The sequence below is a fragment of the Nelumbo lutea genome, chromosome 5, assembly GCF_056320005.1.
Source record: "Nelumbo lutea isolate HS-2025 chromosome 5, American lotus-T2T, whole genome shotgun sequence".
Classification (NCBI taxonomy): domain Eukaryota; kingdom Viridiplantae; phylum Streptophyta; class Magnoliopsida; order Proteales; family Nelumbonaceae; genus Nelumbo; species Nelumbo lutea.
Genome location: NC_142688.1, coordinates 58,582,438 through 58,602,119, shown reverse-complemented (window position 1 = coordinate 58,602,119; position 19,682 = coordinate 58,582,438). Strand labels below are relative to the sequence as shown.

Sequence of the window (19,682 nt, the reverse complement as noted above, 5' to 3'; positions counted from 1 at the left end):
CTACGTATTTCCTAATGGAGGTGGAGAAGAGAGTGAGAATAGAAGGGAAGAATTCAAAGGGAGCTATTTAACTAGCATGTGGATTAAATGAGCACACAGGATCTTCTGGTAAAGGCAGAAAAGCGGGAAGGAGGGGTAGAAGTGTAGAACTACTCCTTGAAGTTGGAGGAAAGCGTGGGGGTAACAGGTGTAGGATATAAACATAGAACCAGCCATAATCTTGTGGAACATCGTAGGTCTAACTTCAGGTTGATGGTAGCAGGCTTGTATGTGAAAAATTGGAAGGCTGATAGTCTTTGTTTACTGGAAACAAAAAAGGATGGAAACTCAAATAATTATTAGTGTTTGGGGGAGATTGCAACTGTGACTAGGTGTCATTGCCAGATGAATGTATGGCTGGAGGTATGGTAATAGTATGGTATACTAATGTAGTTGGAGTGAAGGACAAGGAAATAGGGCAATTCCTATTTCTCTCATCTATTTTTTGGTAATAAATAAAATGAAAACTTTTACTAAAAAGAAGATAGATAAACAAACAGGTGACAAGATATCACCCCCAAAATAATACCCAAGACCCACGAAAACACAACCCTTCATCCCTTTCTTTAGTTACAATAGAAACGAAGACAACAAAAAACGAAAAGGTCAAAACAAATCCCAGAAACCAATCAAGACCCAAGAACCCTTTTAATAGGCCCCACCCCAATACAGTCCTTTCAATAACATACCCCTCAGAAATCCTGTTCAGACTTTTCTTCATTCAACGGATATCTCTCCTCCAGGTCCTTGAACAGCTTCCTTGTCATTTCTTTCCCTCCTAACACCCAAGGTCCTAAAGCCTTGTTTGTTTGAACTGCAGTTTCCACTACCTTGTACACATCTACATTCTTTTCTACCTTTCTAACTCTGTCAAACAAGCCACCACCTCTTCTTACTCATCAGAATTGTCTTCCTTTGAGATCTTGTCCTTTTCCTCATCTTTTTTTCTCTTCGCCTGAGTTGTCTTCCCCTTAACCAGCATACTGTCCCCTTCCCTCCACCTCTCTTTTGCATGGAACTTTCTAATTGACCTTTATGAAGAAGTCCCACATCCTCTTTTTCAACCTCAAACTTTGACTTATCAAGGTCACTGCTTCCGGCAAAGTTCTTTCCTTTAGTTTTGGTCTTCAAAACCCTTCTCTTATATGTCCTCTTGAATTTCCTGCAAGGACCAACCCCAAAAATGCATTCCTTGAATTGGTGAATAACTTTTGTAACATGAATTAATTGTCCATTGTTTGGAACTTTGGCCTTTCTCGACACAACTTCAATCCTCAAAGGTTTAATGTTCCCTTCTAACATATTTTCTCTATTTTCCTTCTTAAATTCACCCCAAACTTTCCAATAAAAACCTATTTGACAGTGGGTAGATTTGGTGAGACCCCTTGCGCCAATGGAAATTCATTTTCGATGGAGCAATCTTTTCCTTCTTTTTTCATATTCAAGTTGCTAATATCAGAGATCAAAATTAAGTCTTCAGTGGCCAAATCCAAAGTTGTTCTTAGCTCTTTAAATAAAATGTTGGCCTCCTGGTTTTTCTGCCTAACCTGCTTGCATCTTTCAGACATGTTTGATCTTTAAGTTCTGTTCTGTTATTCCGTACCACCAGTAGAAATCTGCTGAAACAAAAATCTTTAAAGAAAGGAGAAAAGAAGTGTTTTTTGAGAGAGAAGAGAAGAAGAGAAGAGGTTGAGAAAGAAAGAGAGAGCAATCGGATCTGGCTGCCCTCTCCCATTAGTATTTATACTTTAAGTAAAACTAGGTACAATGACTGATATGCCCTTCTATGGTGGCTGATTCAAAAAACTCAAAAACACTACTCCAAAGGGTCCCAACAAGTATGCTGTGGTCCGCACTCCCTAACTAAACAAATAATAAACAAAATCAACTAATAAAATTGTAAAAAATCCTCAACACTCCCCCTCAAGTTGGTAGTATATGTCAAACATTCCCAAATTGCGTAGGCCATGTTCAAGCTTATTTCTTGCAACCCCTTTGGTAAAGACATCTACAAACTATAATTTAGAGGAGACATAAGGTAGACATCCACCATTGATTTTTTTTTTACTCTTCCATGAAATTAAATTTCCTCCCACAAAAGGTACATTCCCCTGATGTAGATCTCCTGTCATCTAGACAACTTTCCTAATATGCATGTGTATAGGACTCCAATTTCAAATTCCCATTATCTATGAATAAAATTCCTCTACCAGGATGTTTCTTCAGGTATGCAAGGATGTGTATAGCCTTTTGCAACTAACCTTGCTTTGTACCTCCCCATGCTGCCATTGGCCTTGTACTTCACAGTGAACACCCATCTACATCGAACTGTATCTTTTTCTACATGAAGATCAACTATTTCCCACATCTGATTCTTAACCAAAGCCTCCATTTCTTCCTACATAGCTATTCTCCGCTCAGGTTTGGAGAGAGCCGCATTGGCATTCCTTGGTATAGATATAGAGTCTAGGGAAGAAAGGATGGCATGATAGGAAGGAGATAGGACACTGTAGGAAAGATGATGTGAAATGCAATGGGTTGTACACAATTTCTTTCCCTTGTGGAGTTCAATGGGAAGATCAAGACCAACTACAATATCAGTGTTAGGTACAAAAGTATCATTAATGGAACTAGAAGCAATAGCAAGCTCAAGGGAAATAACCTGGAATTATATCAGCTAAAGATGGAATCTCGGATGGATTGACGGAGTGTGATGCGACTTCTCCTGGTGTAGCATGTGTGGAGTCAACCCTTTTGCATTGGTGCTGAAAGAACTGAGGCAGGTTGTAATGGGTCAGGTAGTACCACTAGAGGAGTTGATGGTGGAGCTAATGGAGCAGATGAAGGACTAGGAAGAGGAAGAGGAATAGGCTATGAGCTCTGCCCCCAAAACACTCCCCCTAAGGAGAACCACTAGAGAAAAAGTATGTAGACTCAAAGAAAGTGACATCCATAGTGACAAACCTGATCCCTGACATTGGATCGTAACAACAATAACCCTTCTGGTTTTGAGCATACCTAAGAAAGACACATTTCTTGGCCAAAGGATCCAACCCTATGATGTGGACCAAGAATGTGAACAAAACAAACACACCCAAAAACCCTCGAAGGTATATGAAATATCTCCCCTTTTGGAAATAGAAGGTTCTATTGGCACCTTAAACCCAAGGATGCGTGATGGTACATGGTTGATCAAGTACATAGTTGTGAGAACCACATCTCCCCAAAAAATGAATAGGGACTAAAGCACACACCATAAGATTTCTTGCCACCTCCACAATGTGTCTATTTTTCCTCTCTATTATCCCATTCTATTGTGGTGTATAAGTACAACTACTTTGATGAATCATCCCATGCTCCAAAAAATTGTGGCCAAATTCTTCTCAAAGTATTCTTTGGCATTGTTTGATCTAAAAATCGTAGTCCTTCAAATTGTGTGAGAACCATCTGGTAGAACTGTTGCACCAAAATAGGTACCTCATCATGCAATCTCATCAAATATATCCAAAAATACTGAGTGTAATCATCACGGACAAAAGAAAATAATGGTAACCACCTATGGAAGAAAAATGATAAGGGGCATATGAACAATATCAAAAGCAGAACTTCTTTTATCACTTGGCTTAAAAAAATGTCTATGATGCTTCCCCAACTAACAACTTTCACATTCTAGACTAGACAACTGAACGGGTCAAAAAGTTTTGGAAACAATCATCGTAATGAATTGAAGGAAGGATGACCCAATACCTAACAACGGGGGACCAAGGATAATCTCTAGAATAGGAAGCTATGTTGGCAGGTTCCAGTGCAATAGCCCTTTCCTCTAAGTGGAGCTGTTGGTCTATAGTTCTAGACAATGGATACTTCTGGAGGGACCCTCTCCATTCTCCTTTGTCCTTGTTGTGTCTGTGTTTCTCCAATTTGTTGGAGCTGACAGGCTCTTACAGCGCCCCTCATGTTGCTGCATTCCTAACTTAGATTCCCGTTGGGAGAAGTGAATTGTACAGCCTCAGCAACATCTGTCATCACCTTCTCTGAATAACTAGGCTCCTTCACAGTTCTGACCAAGTCTTGGGCCACTTCAACTTGTCCTTCTTAAAACTCTCTTCCAAGAAAAAATAACTCTGTATAAAAACTCTCTTCATTCAAATTCTCTGGGCTGAACTTGTCCACACTGCCTATATTTGATGACTCAAATTAATCTGCCTTACTTTCTTCATTGCTAGACACCTCCACCTCTTTGGAAAGCATCTCCTGAACAACAGATGGGGGTTGCTTAAACTTGAGATTGTGACGTTCTGGCAAGCAAGCTAGATTTCCTTTGCTTGGAACACAGGACCAGGTGGAAGTTGCCACCCTCCTGCTATTCCCTCAAGACGAGCTGTGAGTTTTGGTCACAGGGGACGATGATGGACCAATACTAACGTCCATCACCGCCCCAATCTTCTTGGTCACTGCTCACTTGAAGCAACATGTGCCTCTTTTAGGCCCAGGCCCACAACATTGGTTTTAACCGGCCCGTTAGTCTTGAGTGGGCCTTTTCCTTCAACACCCTTCTTATCTCACACCTGACCATCAACAAAGTCGTATGTTGGGCCTTTTCCTTCAACTACAATCTTCTCTTGCATGTGACCACTAAGAGAAACACCAGTTGCACTCCGGTTCACTACAGCTTCCCGACTTGAATCAATGGATTGGCCAAAAAATGGTTTTCTCCTCAGCCTTCTAATTTTGTTTTGAAATTTTGAACCTCCTGCAAAAGCTTGCTACCATTAAAGCCACTTTGACGGAAGCTCCTCTGGTATCCCAGGTCCTTTGGGCATAGGTCTGTAATAAGGCATGGTGAAGAAAGGACCGTGGCTGTGTTTTCTTGGCCAATAGGAGTGGGTGACTCCCTAATGGCTGAAGTATTAGCTCTCCGTCCAGGGCTGAGATTGGTAAAGCAGCTGGGTCTTCAACAGATTGAAGTGGAAGGGGACTCAAAATTGATGATAGGGGGACTGCAAACAGGTACTGAGTAGGGGTAAGCATAATTCAGTTAAAACCGGAAAACCAAACTGAAATTTCACTTTCAGTTTAATCGGTTCGGTCTAATCGGTTTTTTGGTCAGGTTCGTTTTTATTATTCGATTATTTTGTATTTTGGTTTTCGGTTTCGGTTATCATAATTGATAAATCAGTTAACCAAAAAAACCGATTTAATTTTACTCATTGATAAGATTAGGGGGCATTTGCATCATTTGAATCTATCATTTACTCAAGATAGTGGACATCTGTCCCAATTAATTACTTAATCAATAGGGTAGTACATTTACTACCACTAGACTACCAACTTGCTACTCATAACCTAGTTCCAACGGCATTGTCAATCTTGATGATAACACTACTCGGCAACCTCCCCGAGAAAGCTTCTCAAAACAAAACAAACCCATCCAATGTGGGTCCCGCTTGGTCCTACACGTCACGCCTTCATAAACCCCTCCTCAATCAGTTCGTCACTTCGTCTTCTTCTCTCTTCTCAAAACAAAACAAACCCATCCAATGTGGGTCCCGCTTGGTCCTACACGTCACGCCTTCATAAACCCCTCCTCAATCAGTTCGTCACTTCGTCTTCTTCTCTCCTACTCCCTTCTCTGCAAAAGATAGGAACCGACTGTCCATCTTGGAACTGCCTCGCGCTTCCCGGAACCAATCTCCGGCACGCTGCAGTGTCAATCCCTTGAGGCTTCCCTGTCTTGTTGAGTATCAACCACCGAGTGCCACGGCTGCAGGCTGTGGGCTTCCGCTGCGTCTTCTTTGCCTCTGTTGGCTGCAGTTGCATCTTCTTTGCCTCTGCTGGCTGCCACTGTGTCTTCTTTGCCTCTGTTGGCTGCAGTTGCATCTTCTTTGCCTCTGCCAGCTGTCGGCCTGCTGCTGAGGGCGTCTTCTTCTTCTTCTTCTCAGTTTTTGATACAACACAGAAGGATTGACTTAATTTCAGTTTTAACCGAAATATCTGAAATAACCAAAAAAAATTCGGTTCGGTTTAAACGGTTTCTATATATTTCGGTTTCGGTTCTGTTTTCCATCTTATTAAATCGGTTTTTTGGTTCAGTTTTGAATCGAAAAAACCGAATGCTCATCCCTAGTACTGAGGACTTGGACTCACAGGCAGAACTTGAGGAAGAACAGGGGACAAACAGGGGACAAACAAGGGAGATTTATTCTGGGCTGAACTGTAATAGTAAATCTGCTAGGGGTTGGAATCCCTAGTTTAAGGGATTGGACGCCCTTTGTATCCTTCAAAATTTATCTAATCTTAATGAAAGTTATAGTTTCCTTAAAAGCAAAAACTAGGGCTTGAAGAGAGTGCTTGAACTGTAGGGCTCATAAACAAAGTTAAAAGCAGCCATGTAATTTTCTTTTAAAAAGTTGGACACTTAAGACATTTTTGACACATCTGAAACATGTCTGACTGTTTTCCTTGCTGGGGCCACATGTTACCAATTTAGACCTATTTTAACATTAGGGGAAAGGTTCAAAGTTAATACAAACACTATCTTGCCTTTTAGGTCCTGTTTCAACATTATCAAACAACACTTGAGATTTAATTTCATGTCTGAAAAAATTTTGAGCAGGCTCAAAGTGGTAATCATGTCCATTATAGGCAATAAATCCTAGTACTCAACAGATCTGCAACATTGTCATCAACTTAAGTCGTACCCCATACAGCACTGTAGTTTTCACTGGGTAAATATGTTATAATACTACCATTCAACATATCTCGGGAATAGTATGTTTTAGTGGGTCACTTCACATGGGAGGTATGGAAGCAAAAGAAATGTTTACAGTTACGGGTTAGGTAGCTGAGCTAATCTAACATTTAATGAAGGGCAATTTGACACAAATGTTATATAAAATGTTATTTTTTTCACAAAGTAATTAAGGTTCTGGTTACCAATTGAAGAGTAAAAACTATTATTCCTTCCATATGGTACATTTTTTGAATAATGCATTATGCTTGTCCAGTAGACATTCTAAGGAAGGAAAAGCAAAATTAGCAACATGATTAGATTATTGCAATATGGTGGTACAGTTGTGTCTTTTCTAAAGGGATGTTTGTGCTAACAAATTCAACTCTTCAAAATTTACCTTGATCTTTTATCCTGACATTGGTAAACTAGTTTCTAGGTTCTATTGTTTTATTGTCTATTTTCCTTATATATGGTGGGATAGTGGGTATCACTTTGCTTAGTTATATGACTTGTATCATGATTTGCCACAAAACTTAACATCACTGCAAGTAAATTAATATTGGAATTCTTCTTTTCATCGAGAATGTGCCTTGATTATAAAAATGAGATTTTTATTGATAGAAAAAATATTTATCAGCTTTATACAATAATTTCTTACCTGATAAGATTTCTTTAGTCCTCGCATTCTCTGGTTTAGTCATGGGATTATGTCATTTTGTTTTATAGAAACATTTATTTCCTATGGTGCAGAGCTGTTCGTATTGCACCCTTCTCTAACAGGCTGGCTCAAGCAGTTCCTTCAAGTATCCAGGGTCTTAGATGCTTGGCCAACTATGAAGCATTAAGATTTTCACAGCCTATAAGAACACTGGCAGAAAAAATGGTTGATCGGATGGTTAAGAATAGCTCCATGAGTGGTGGGAAGTATGTATCAGTGCATCTCCGGTTTGAAAAGGTGCTTGTCCCATTAGAGAATTGCAGTTTTAAATCCTTATGTTTTTTGTATTTGTACTTTTATAGTATTTCTAAACATGGGTATTCCTTTCGTTGAAGGATATGGTTGCATTTTCATGCTGCATATATGATGGTGGTGAGGAAGAGAAACGAGAAATGGATATTGCTCGAGAACGAGGTTGGAGAGGCAAGTTTAATAAAACTGGTCGAATAATAAGGCCTGGAGCAATACGAATGGATGGAAAATGTCCATTAACTCCATTAGAGGTAAATAACTGTGACTAGATTTTTTTTTTTTCAAAAATATTGATTTAATGTTGTAATTAATTAGCAATCAATAATTGTAATAAGTTAGAAATCAAATATTAAGTTATCATAATTTTCATTTTAAGTAGGACATGAACCATAATAATTGAGTTTCAGTTATCTTCTTATTGACATTTAGTATTCAACTAGTTGAAAGTATACACAGCTTAATTTATTGAAAGAAATAAAGTATACACAGCTTAGATGAACTAGACTTGAGAAATTAACAAATGCCAACTAGTAATGGGTCCCTGCCCACTGTTACCTATTATTTATACATTTACTTAAAGAATGAAAGTTACAAGTATGTTCATCATAACAAAAAGTAAAAGACCAAACTGCCCTTAGCACTAAATTTCTAAATTACTATATCTCCCTCAAGTGTAGCACAGGTGTCAGTCATGCTCATCTTGCTTAATGTAGTATCTAACATAGCCCATTTAACTCCCTTAGTCAATCTGCTAGTTGGTGGTTGATCTTTACATATGGAAGCACATTTCATTGGTATGGATTTTTTCTCTAATCTGTTAACTTCAGTACACAGTTGTCAAGGCATGCCTAGGCGACAAGGCACCCATGGAGGGTCACCTCACTTAATTGCCAAGGCATTTAGTATATGGTACTTTTATACCTTTATGTTCTTAATTTTTAGGGAGTTACCAAATACCAAACCCAATTGGGCCTGAAAAACTGAGACAAATGTTGCTATTACAGTCTGTAATAACTCCAATTCCTGAGGCCCCAGGATTACCAAGACTGCAACTGTCATAATTGAGTTTCAATCTCTAACACTCTAAGCATCTCATCTATTGTAATGCCACTGAATTCATCACACATGAGGTCCCAATGCTCAATTTTAATGTAGATGAGACCAATCAGCTCTCCCACCTGCAACACTTTGTTTTCAAAAATTCTGTTACACCCAAAGAGAACTAAGAAGTGGTTTTCATACCTGAGCAATATAATGACAAGTCATGAAAAAGACCAGGTGACCAATAAAAAACTTAACTTTTGGGGGAATAGGGCCAGACAAGAAAGCTTTATCTGGAAAAGGATGTATAACAGAGAAATTCAGAATCTGGAGTCCAAATTCAATTAATGCACATGATTAGGAATCCAATAAATGCACAAGATCAGGAAATTCAGAATCTCTCACTCCCCTTCTCAACCCAAGATTCCAAGACAGGCCACTATTATCAAGGGAAACTTGCTCAGTGATAGGTTTATGTTTAAGGGAAGAAAGGTTGTAGATTCTGGGGAAAGAGAGGCAAAGAGGAGGGTCTCCCCACCAAAGATCTCCCCAAAACTTCACTGTGTACCTGAATTAGCATAGTAGAAGATCAAGACTGTAATCAGTCTTGAATCCTAATAGGTTTTAGGTTTACAAAACAGAAGAAAAGTGAGAGAAAGGAGAAGGAATAGAAGAGAAACAGGAGAACACAAGGGGTTGAAAGGAGGGACAGATACTAACAGATCTGCCGCCGCCACTCTCTTATTATTTATAGGTTATGTTCAGTACATAATGGAAAGGACACATCTGCCCTTAGTACTTACATGATAAATAAAGTAAATAAAACTGAAATAAATAACAACCGAATTAACAAACTGACTCAAAACTGACACTACTATAACTGAAACAAATAACTACACATGCTGTCTTACGAACACAGTGGGGACCACTGCAGTGGGGCCCACATCAGTGTTCTCTACACTCCACTGACTCCTCCCGACGAGAACTCTCTCCAAGCAGATAGATCCTGTTCGTCTCACGGCCAGTCCCAATCACCTTCATCGTCTCCAAATCCTGAAAAACACATCGGTCAGGGAAAAAGGTTACTGAACAGTTCATGTGTTTGGTAATACTACTAACTGAAAGCGGGTTAGTATCAAGCTTAGGAACATGCAAGACAGAAGATAAAGAGATAGTATTCGAGAGCTTGATGTCCCCCTTGCCCGAAATGGGAACAAGAGAGCCATCAGCAATGGGTACTCTATCTCGGCCAGAGGACAAGTGATAAGAGGTGAACAATGATGTCAAGCTAGTCATATGGTCGGATGCACCTGAATCTATTACCCAACAGTGGTCAGTATTACCTGGAGCTGAAGCATAGTAAGCTGAGGCTCGAGTACCTGAATGTGCAAATGCAGATGTGGCAGGAGCTGATGGTGACTGAGATGGCTGAGCTGAACTCCCAACTTCCTTTTCCAACTGTATGAGGGCAGCCCGAACAGCAACTAAAGTCTCTAAGGATATGCCTGATGAGGATGCTGAATCAGTGTTCACGACCACATGAGTATTACCCTTCTTATTTCTTAGTTTTGCTGGGACCAAGTGATGATGTAGCTTCCAACAAGTATCTTTTTGTGCTTGGGTTTCTTGCAATGTTCACATTACCAGATCCCATTTATCTTCCTTCTTCCGGTCCCTTTCTGGATCATCCCCTGGCTTAGGTTTAATAGCTGTCAAGGTTGGGAAAGGGGGCTGAGGCTGCATCATGACTTTCCTCCTGGTCTCTTCACTATGCACCAGGGAGTATGCTTGAGAAAGGGTCACACTATCTCTTGTCAATATTTGTTGTCGCACAATGTCATATTCTAGATTCAAACCAGCCAGAAACTCAAATACCCTATTCGTCTCGACTTGCTTTCTGTGAGTCTGTGCATCTTTGGGACTCTCCCACTCAAGGGTCTCTAGATGGTCAATCTCATGCCACAAGGATTTCAAGGTAGAGAAGTAGACAGAAACTGGCATCTCTCCTTGTTTAAGGTTGTTCACCTCACACTTCAGTTCATAGGCTCTGGCAACATTAAGGGGTTGGGAATAGGTTTCTTTCACAACATCCCATATCTCTTTCGCTGTCTTTGCCCACAAGTAATTTCGGCTGATATGTGGTTGCATAGAATTACACAGCCATGCCATAACCAAATAGTTCTCTTGAACCCACTTGGTGTATATTGGGTCCTCCTTGGAAGGTTCTTTCACATCTCCCAAGAGGTAACCCAGTTTTCCCCTTCCTCCAATAGCCATCATGGCTGATTGAGCCCACTCCAAGTAATTTGACCCATCAAATTACTTTCTCCCTGACCCTTAAACTCCATCTTTGATCAAGAATCAATGGCTACAAATTGGTAGAGCCACTAAACCAGAAAACAGGGTAAAACAAGCAGGTCTGAAATCTGATCTGAAACCAACACAAATCGGATCTGATCCAAAATCTGATTTGAAATCAATCACCTATCACAGTATATGCAAGAAATCAACTCAAATCTGATCTGAAATCAATTGGCATGCATAGTACCAGGCAGCCTGTTAATCTGAGATGCTATTTTTCTGAAATCACTACTATGGGGCCCATTGTTGCGAGAGTAAAATTAGGGTTTCAACTGTAGGTCTGAAATAAGTGCTCAGCTGCACTCTCCAAGCAGTCCGCACAAGTGGGACTTGTTGTAGGGCAATATGAAACCCTAAAAACTGATCACCTCTGAGAGGGGGGGGGGGTTTCGGCCCAACAGTCAAACCCTAGAAACAAACTAAAAAACTGTTTTGCCTCTCCTTCTAGATAGGTCCAACCTATCTCGACTGATTGCAGTCTCTGAAATTCAATAATAAAAAAAACTCAAATGTGCCTTGATTACCAGCTCTCTGCAAGCCGTGACATGTCTTCAACTGCTGCGAACCTCTTCTGGTAATCTCCAAGATTCAGCCACCGAATACTTCTTCATAAGCTTCCAGCCCTAGCTAGTCCTCGTGTGGTCGGCTGGACTAGACACACATGAGAAGCCCTAGATAGGCTCTGATACCAAGTAGAAGATCAAGGCTGTAATCAGTCTTGAATCCTAATAGATTTTAGGTTTACAAAACAGAAGAAAAGTGAGAGAAAGGAGAAGGAATAGAAGAGAAACAGGAGAACACAAGGGGTTGAAAGGAGGGACAGATTCTAACAGATCTGCTGCCGCCACTCTCTAATTATTTATAGGTTATGTTCAGTACATAATGGAAAGGACACATCTGCCCTTAGTACTTACATGATAAATAAAGTAAATAAAACTGAAATAAATAACAACTGAATTAACAAACTGACTCACTGACACTACTATAACTGAAACAAATAACTACACATGCTGTCCTACGAACACAGTGGGGATCACATCAGTGTTCTCTACAAGCATATTGAACAAATTGTGAGAAGGTAGGGAGTAAAGACCAAATAGCTTTCCAAGGGCTTTTAAGGGTAGAATTTATTGGCAGTCTCAAGGAATCTTTTAACCTAAAAGCTTAAGCTGTTAGGAGAAGTCCCTGAATGGGTTTTTATTCTCTAACATGCCGCCTCACACAAAAGCCCACTGGGCTTGAAACGTGAACAAGCACAGGCCCACCCATACCTTGTGCTGAAATTTAATTAATTATAATGGTGGTGATGAGGATCGAACACTAGACCACTTGGTCAAACAAGCTTGGGTACCATCTCAAGGAACCATTCAATCTCAAAGCTTGTGTTGTTAGGTGAGGTCCCTGAATATTATTTTATTCTCTAACAGGTGGCCGTGGCCCAGAATCCCACCTATTAGAATCAGGCCCATATATGCTTTTGATCGCCCATACCTTTTTATCCTTAATTCTCCCAATTCCTAGACCACCATCCTCTTTGCACATACTCACATTCATCCAGCTTGTATGATGCTTTTTTTTTCATTCCTCGGTTTCCATAAGAAAACCCTAATAATTTTCTCAATCTTTTTCAATACTTTAGAAGGCCCTGAAAGTGAAGGAAGTGTGTTAGGAGGTTTGAGAGGGTAGATTTGATGGGGGTGATCCTACCCACTTTTGAGATGTACTTATTCTTCTATTCTATGTCACTAACTTTTTAGTGAATCTCTCAATCCTAGAGAGAGATACGTCTTTTATTGCCCCCTAAAGGTAACCCCAAATACTTTATGGGCAAAGATTTTTCCTCACAACTCAAGAAATCAGCACACTGCTCCACTTCATTACGAAATAAATTAATCCCTACAAAGCTGCATTTTTCTTGATTAATTTTTAGTTCAGACATTGGCATGAATGCTTCTGATCACCTTTTACCAATGTCTATCACCATCCATAGGGAACCTCCATAGCCATTTTCCTAACAAAGCCGAATTCTTCTTCCTCAAATCTTTCCCCAGTCCTCTTAACTTTTCACTCTTCCTCTTTGTTTCCCAATTCACGAGGTGGTTCTAGATTTCAAATTTAGATGCTAAGGATTCATTTAGCTATTCTGTTGTAGGACTGTCCCCTTGTCACTGCGGTGTCACTCACATATACATTGAGAGCTATAACATGCCCATAAGTGTATATTGTGCATGATTCTGAGTATACCTAGGCTTCATGACAACTCAACTAAAATGATGAAACTAAACCCTTAGTGACTGACTGTTTCAACCCATATATTTTTCTAAATTTGCACACCTTGCCTTAATGTCTTGGAGAAATAAAACCTGGAAGAGGCAACATATACACTTCATGTAGATGACAACTCAACTAAAACGATTAAACCAACTATTTATCGGGTTGTCGGGTTAGGCCGAATGGGTCAGGTGACCCAAAAGAGGATGGGTCGGGTTTTAGGGATGATAGCCCCAAACTTGGCGGAATCCTGAGGTCCTTTAGTAGCTCTGGCATTTTGAGTTTGATTCAAAGGAAGACGGGAGATACTGGAAGATTAAGAGATCGAGCCAAAGGCTCGTGGAACCCTTTGTCATTACAAGATGATACTTACAGGGGCCCAGAACAAGCGAATTCAGGGGACACCCTCTCAGGAACAGAAGTCGTGCTAAAGGCTAGTGGTGCTCGACGTACATCGGCTACCTCTGATCAGGGCTGTCCCTTGAAGATTTTATACCATCCAGAAGAAATATTGAAGAAAGTTCAAGCCTGCAGCACCGAAGAACAGAAAAGTAGGGTGGAAAATTGGTTCAAGAGAAGGAAGGGTGACAAGAGAGTTTCCAGGGCTTAGCAGACCAAATTTTAAAAAGAGTGGACTAACAGGAAGAAGATATTTGAATGTGGCCAGAGAAAAAAAAAGGAGAAGAGTGGACTTGGGTGATAGCTAAGTACAAGAAAATGGTAGGAAGAGGATCGTAGGTGGAAAAGGAAAGACTTCCAACGACTACCCATACTTTCCTGTGACTGGTGTTGTTGGGAATTTTCCTTAGGTTAGTAAGGAGCTTGATGGGATTCATGGTTTCTCCAAGCCTGAAGATGCAGTTGAATTGACCCTAGAGGCTAGGTATGAATTTGAAAAAACAGATTTGATGACACCAGAATTTCCTGTCTCTGCAGAATAAGAGAGGTGGGAAGGGGGGGAGGAGACAGTTCGGAAAAGATGTTAGCGCTGATTTAGAGCTGGAGAATGAAGGTGAGGATACAGGAAAGGAAGAGTTTGGTTCTGAAGAATTACCTGAAGGACAGGGCGAGAAACTTGTAGAGGATAAACTACCCTACAAGGAGGTTAGTTAAGGTTGGAAGGGCGATTTGGGTAGAGGGAGCAATTTTCAGGAGGAACAGATTAACGAAATGACCAATAAGAAGCCACGTAATTTAAGAAACCATAACATTGTACATGCGACAGATTTTTTCAAGGCTAAAACTTGGCTTGGCAGGGGCAGGACCTACAAAGAAATACAAATGGTTGTACAAGAGGAAAAGAATCAGAGGTAATGGGACATCTGGTACAGTTCATAGGGAGGAAACAAAGCAAATTTAGTCTTTCAGTCCCCCTTCAGATGAAGGAACAGCAGGAAAGTGAGATGAGCGAGGTCGAGCCTGATTCTGGTGTGAACAGGTTGCCACAAAGTACTGATATTATTGATGGAGAGTCAGGTGATGTAATTCTCCAGAGATTAGTGGAGAGAGGGGTTGTGATCGGGAGAACGGAAGAAGAAAAACAAGGAGAAGGAGAAGCTTCAAAGACTGGGAACGGGAGTAGAGAGAGAGAAAGAGCAGAGCAGATTCAAAAGGACCAAGAAGTCAAGGAATTAATACAAAATGGGAAGGTGAATTTCAATAAATTGGTGGAGAGGGAGGTCAAGATAGGAAAGTCTCTCGAGAATAGCATTTAAGAAGTTTGAAAAAAAGAAAATAGAAGAGAAAAAGAAAAAAGGAAGAATATTTAGAAAAAATCAAGGGGTGGGATGAGGAAGGGGGAGAAGAGGAGGGATTGGGCGAGATTGAGTGATCTTGGGGTTGGTGGGAAGACAGGGAGATGGGGAGGAAGATGTGATTCCTTAGCTGGATTGCGAGGGGTATGAGAGAAGGAAGGAGGGAGGAAAATGGGTAGAGCGTTGAATATTTGATAGCAGGAATGGGCAATCTGATCAAGTCTCCAAAGCTGATTTGATTGAAATTTTCTGGAATTTCCTTGATTTATAGCTTTGTAATGCAGAATGCTTTTCATCTTAAAGCTTTGAGAATGTATGATAGAGGTACAGAGGTGACTTGTAATTGGTTACAAAGAATAGAGGTGACTTGTAATTTGGTCAAGAGAGATGCAAATGTCTTTGCTGATTTGCTAAACAAGGGGTGGGAAGGAACAGTTTATTTTGGACTGTGATGTAATTCATTCAGGGAGGGGTTAAGAGAGTTTATCCCTTCCCCTTTCGTTCTCTTCTGTTCTACTTAATATCTTTTTAATTAATAATATTGCCTTTGTTATTGGTCAAAATAAATAAATACTAATTAAGTAAATAAGTAGTATTACTTTCGCAAATGATGAAATTAATATAAATACTTATGATGATTTGCCACATTTTTAGAGGAAATCTAGTGTTCTTAATAGAGAATTGCTTTCAATTATTATGCATGTTGAATGGTATATAACGCTAGGGAACTAGCCAAAAGTTAGTTCCTTATATCATAAAATTCTTATCGCCCAGGCATTATCTAGGTGAGGCACCCCCGTGTCACCCAGAATCACCTAGACAGCCCTTGACAACTATGCAAGATACTTGACCTATATTCAAGATTTTGTAGTGCCACAAGGTAGAAGTGATCACTAGCTCAGCTTAGAAGCCCAGCCTGCAAATATATTTTATATATTTATATATTGCACATATACACTATATATGCATGCATATAAATTGCAACATATATATATGTGCATATATTATACCGTATAATATTAAATATAATGTATTTAGAGACATAGGCCCAAAGTCCAACCCATGCTTGGGCTGCCTAGGCTGAGGCAGTAGCCCTTGTCATAGGTGCTAAGCCCTGTCTAGGCCTGGCCTATGATCACCCCTACTACAAGGTACCACAAACCCTAATGCAAGGTAGAGAACAAAGAGAAATAGGCCCACTCCAACCTGTTCACAAATTTCTCTGCTGTTGTCTTGACTTTTCAGAAGATTCTCTAGAAGTTCCTTCTATGAAATTCTGATCAGAGCTCTCTCCAGAAATCTCTGCCTAAACCAGGCAATTGATCCTTACTGATACACGACTTGTGAAATGTGCATATAAAAATCAGCAAATAAAAACAAAAATTTATTGTTTAGATGGGCGTGGGGGAGTAGAATAAGTGGAGAGAAGAAAAGATGGAAGAAGAGAAACTGTCATGGGGGTTGTGGGAGTCCCCTTTTCTATTTGTGTAATGCTGTAATGGAAATTCACAACATGCCCCCACTGCAGCATTAATATGCATATTGCTGCATCATAGTCATCTTAAATCAGATTATCATATGCACGTTAGCTCAAGCTAGAACCCTCATTCACGTGTCAGTCACTGTTATTTTCCGTGCAAAATATCTTTGGCATTTTTTTTCTTTTCCTGTGGTAAATATCCAAATGCTATGTACTTTGAGGCCTTGACCATGTGGTGATTTTCTACAAAATACTAGAGTGTACCATATTATTGTACATCCAGATGTATTTTCTTATTTTGTCTTGACTCTTTGTATGTGTGGTACCCAGAAGGGTAATATTATAATATCCTCCGATATTATTTATTATAGTGAATAACATTTCTCTTGGGTCGGTTGGCAGATTAGAGTGCCCTTTTCCAATTAGTGGTTTCTTCTCTTCCCTCTTTCATTTCCATTTACAGCTTTGAGCCTTTGGCAAGACAAATCAACTTTAAACTTTCTCTCTATTAAGTATATCTTCTAGATTAGAATAGATCAGATTTGATGGTTGTGATTAAATCAGGATGTGTTTGTGCACTTGATGCAGGCTTTTATTTCATAACTCTTGGATTCCATTCTTTCATATAATAGAGTATATTTGAGGGATCTTGTAGAAAAAATTGTAAATTCTACTTAATGTGATGCAAATCAAATGCAGTTCAATTCTCCCAAGATTTATAATGATGATATTAATGGTTCTAAATATTTTACAATGTGGATATAGTTGGAACAGTTGATACATAACTAAATGCTTAACTATTGGGAAAATTTTTGTTGTTTGAAAACATTTATGGAGTTCTGTACTGGAAAAACATTAAATAACATTTGTGGAGTTGATTGGTTGAGACCAAGGTTCAAAGTATCGATGCAATATGCCCCGTATCGGGCGTATCGTATTGTATCTTTTTGTCTCAATATCCCTATTTACAGGTGTTTTGGGACCCCCATTTATTTCAATAAAAAACACTTAAAATCATCTCCAGAAATCAAGTTTTGAAAAAAAGGCATTGAGCGGTGAGTTTTTAGTACTGATACTCCCCTGCCAATACACGGGCGTATCGATACTTTGAACCATGGTTGAGAACAATGACGTAGAAATTCATCTTTTTCTTTTTAATGTATACCAATCGTACTTTTCTATTTTCATTTAATTCTGATCTCTTTTCTAATATTTTGAGAAGCACATTGCATGACAAATTCCCTGCTTAGCAATTTCCTGGTCTTGTTAGAATAGATGGTATAAAAGAACAAATGGATCTTCTTTGTATTGGCACCAAATCTGTTGAGTTTTGAAGCTTAGATGGAGCGGTAATTGCATTCTAAAATAAGATTGATGCTTCTTTAATTAATTTATTGGGTTATGCAGGTGGGAATGATGCTTAGAGGCATGGGGTTTGACAATACAACTTCAGTTTATATTGCTGCTGGAAAAATCTATAAAGCAGAAAAATTTATGGCTCCACTTCGGCAGTTATTTCCACTCCTAGAGACAAAGGAGACACTAGCTTTGCCAGAGGAACTTGCTCCATTTAAGGTATCATATTGCCATGATATATTCTGTGGTTTCTGCATCAAAAATCTAGAATGTATCTTGTCTTATGTGATTCAAGCATTTTTGACTGATTACTTCTAGTTGAAGACTACCTTCCATTGTTTGCAGTGCATTGCATTTCTCTTCTTTTCATTTAGGTCTTCAATAATTTGAGCAGGGCCACATGGTTGTTCCATATTCCTTATGCAGGGCCATTCATCTAGGTTGGCTGCTCTTGATTATACCGTATGCCTTAACAGTGAAGTATTTGTCACAACTCAAGGTGGCAACTTTCCTCACTTTCTGATGGGGCACAGGCGCTACTTCTTTGGTGGACATGCAAAGACAATAAAACCCGATAAGAGGAAATTAGCATTACTATTTGACAGTCCAAATATCAGGTTAATCTTATCACTTGCTTCTAAATTTCCTGAAAGTGATGGCCTTGCAGTGCAACTGTCTTATATCCAAGATATCGTTAAATGGTTGTGTTTGAGCCATGTCTTTTGGTTTCTATATGTTGATGCCTTTTGCAGTAAAGCTTGTGTTACTTAAAGTGGCATTTGGTTAAACTTTTACTTTTGGACTTTTTAAAGCCCAAAGTTCAATGCCGGATTTGAGCTTTTACTTTGGACTTTTGGCTTACAGGCCCATTTTGTAGATTTTGCTTTCCAAGTAACTGTAAAAGCCCCTCTATATCTCACTGTTTCCTTTCGTTATGGATGGTACATCCAAGGTTCAAAAAATTGTTACATATTGGCCCGTATTGGCTGATATGCCCCTACAGGAGTTGTATTGGGTCAGGGCCTGGTTCAGAGGGTAGGCGGCACTTAAATTGACCCCTCTGAACCAGTATTGAAAAAAAATAAATAAAACTTCAAAAAAGGGCCGATATGCCAATAGCGGCGTATCGCCCTGTATCGATACTTTGAACCTTGGGTATATCAACAAACTTCCAAGTCTAATTTTATAAAAGGGCATCCATACTTCCATTCAGGTACAAAGAGAAGGGCATCCATCTCTACTTGCACTTAGGGGTGAGCATTTCGTTTATTTGGTTAAAACCGAACTGAATAAACCGAATATTAAAAAACAAAATGAAAAAATGAGAACAAACCAAAGTAATTGTAAAAGGCACATACATACCAACAAGCTTTTTTTTTTGGACTTTCGGCTTAGAAACCCATTTTGTAGATTTTGCTTCCCAAGTAATTGGAAAAGCCCACCTACATCCAACTGTTTCCTTACCTTTGGCATATCAACAAACTTCCAAATCTAATCTATAACAGGGCATCCATCTCCAATTGCACTGAGTTCATTTAGCCAAGCACAGTTGAATGATTTCTATCTGTGAGGTATCGAAAATGATATCCTGGCCATCCTAGGCATAGGCTGGATATGATCCTGACCTTTGAGTTTATTTCTTTTTATTATTATTATTTTTAATTTTGGGCACATGGT

General features: G+C 39.5%; 1 protein-coding gene across 2 annotated transcripts in view; it reads left to right on the top strand.

Moving 5' to 3' along the window:
- The window catches only part of LOC148852613 (O-fucosyltransferase family protein), a 52,459-nt gene that overhangs the window by 32,001 nt on the left and 776 nt on the right, over positions 1-19,682 (top strand). The window contains exons 6-9 of one of the 2 annotated variants that reach the window (XR_016099691.1): positions 7,523-7,727; positions 7,826-7,993; positions 18,057-18,224; positions 18,400-18,622. Coding sequence is in view for 1 of the 2 variants with exons in the window: in XM_088947028.1 (XP_088803154.1) it covers positions 7,523-7,727; positions 7,826-7,993; positions 18,057-18,224; positions 18,432-18,622 (732 nt within the window). In the remaining variant the exon portion in view is untranslated. The remainder of the gene's footprint in view (positions 1-7,522; positions 7,728-7,825; positions 7,994-18,056; positions 18,225-18,399; positions 18,623-19,682) is intronic. The other variant, XM_088947028.1, reaches the window with a different exon arrangement.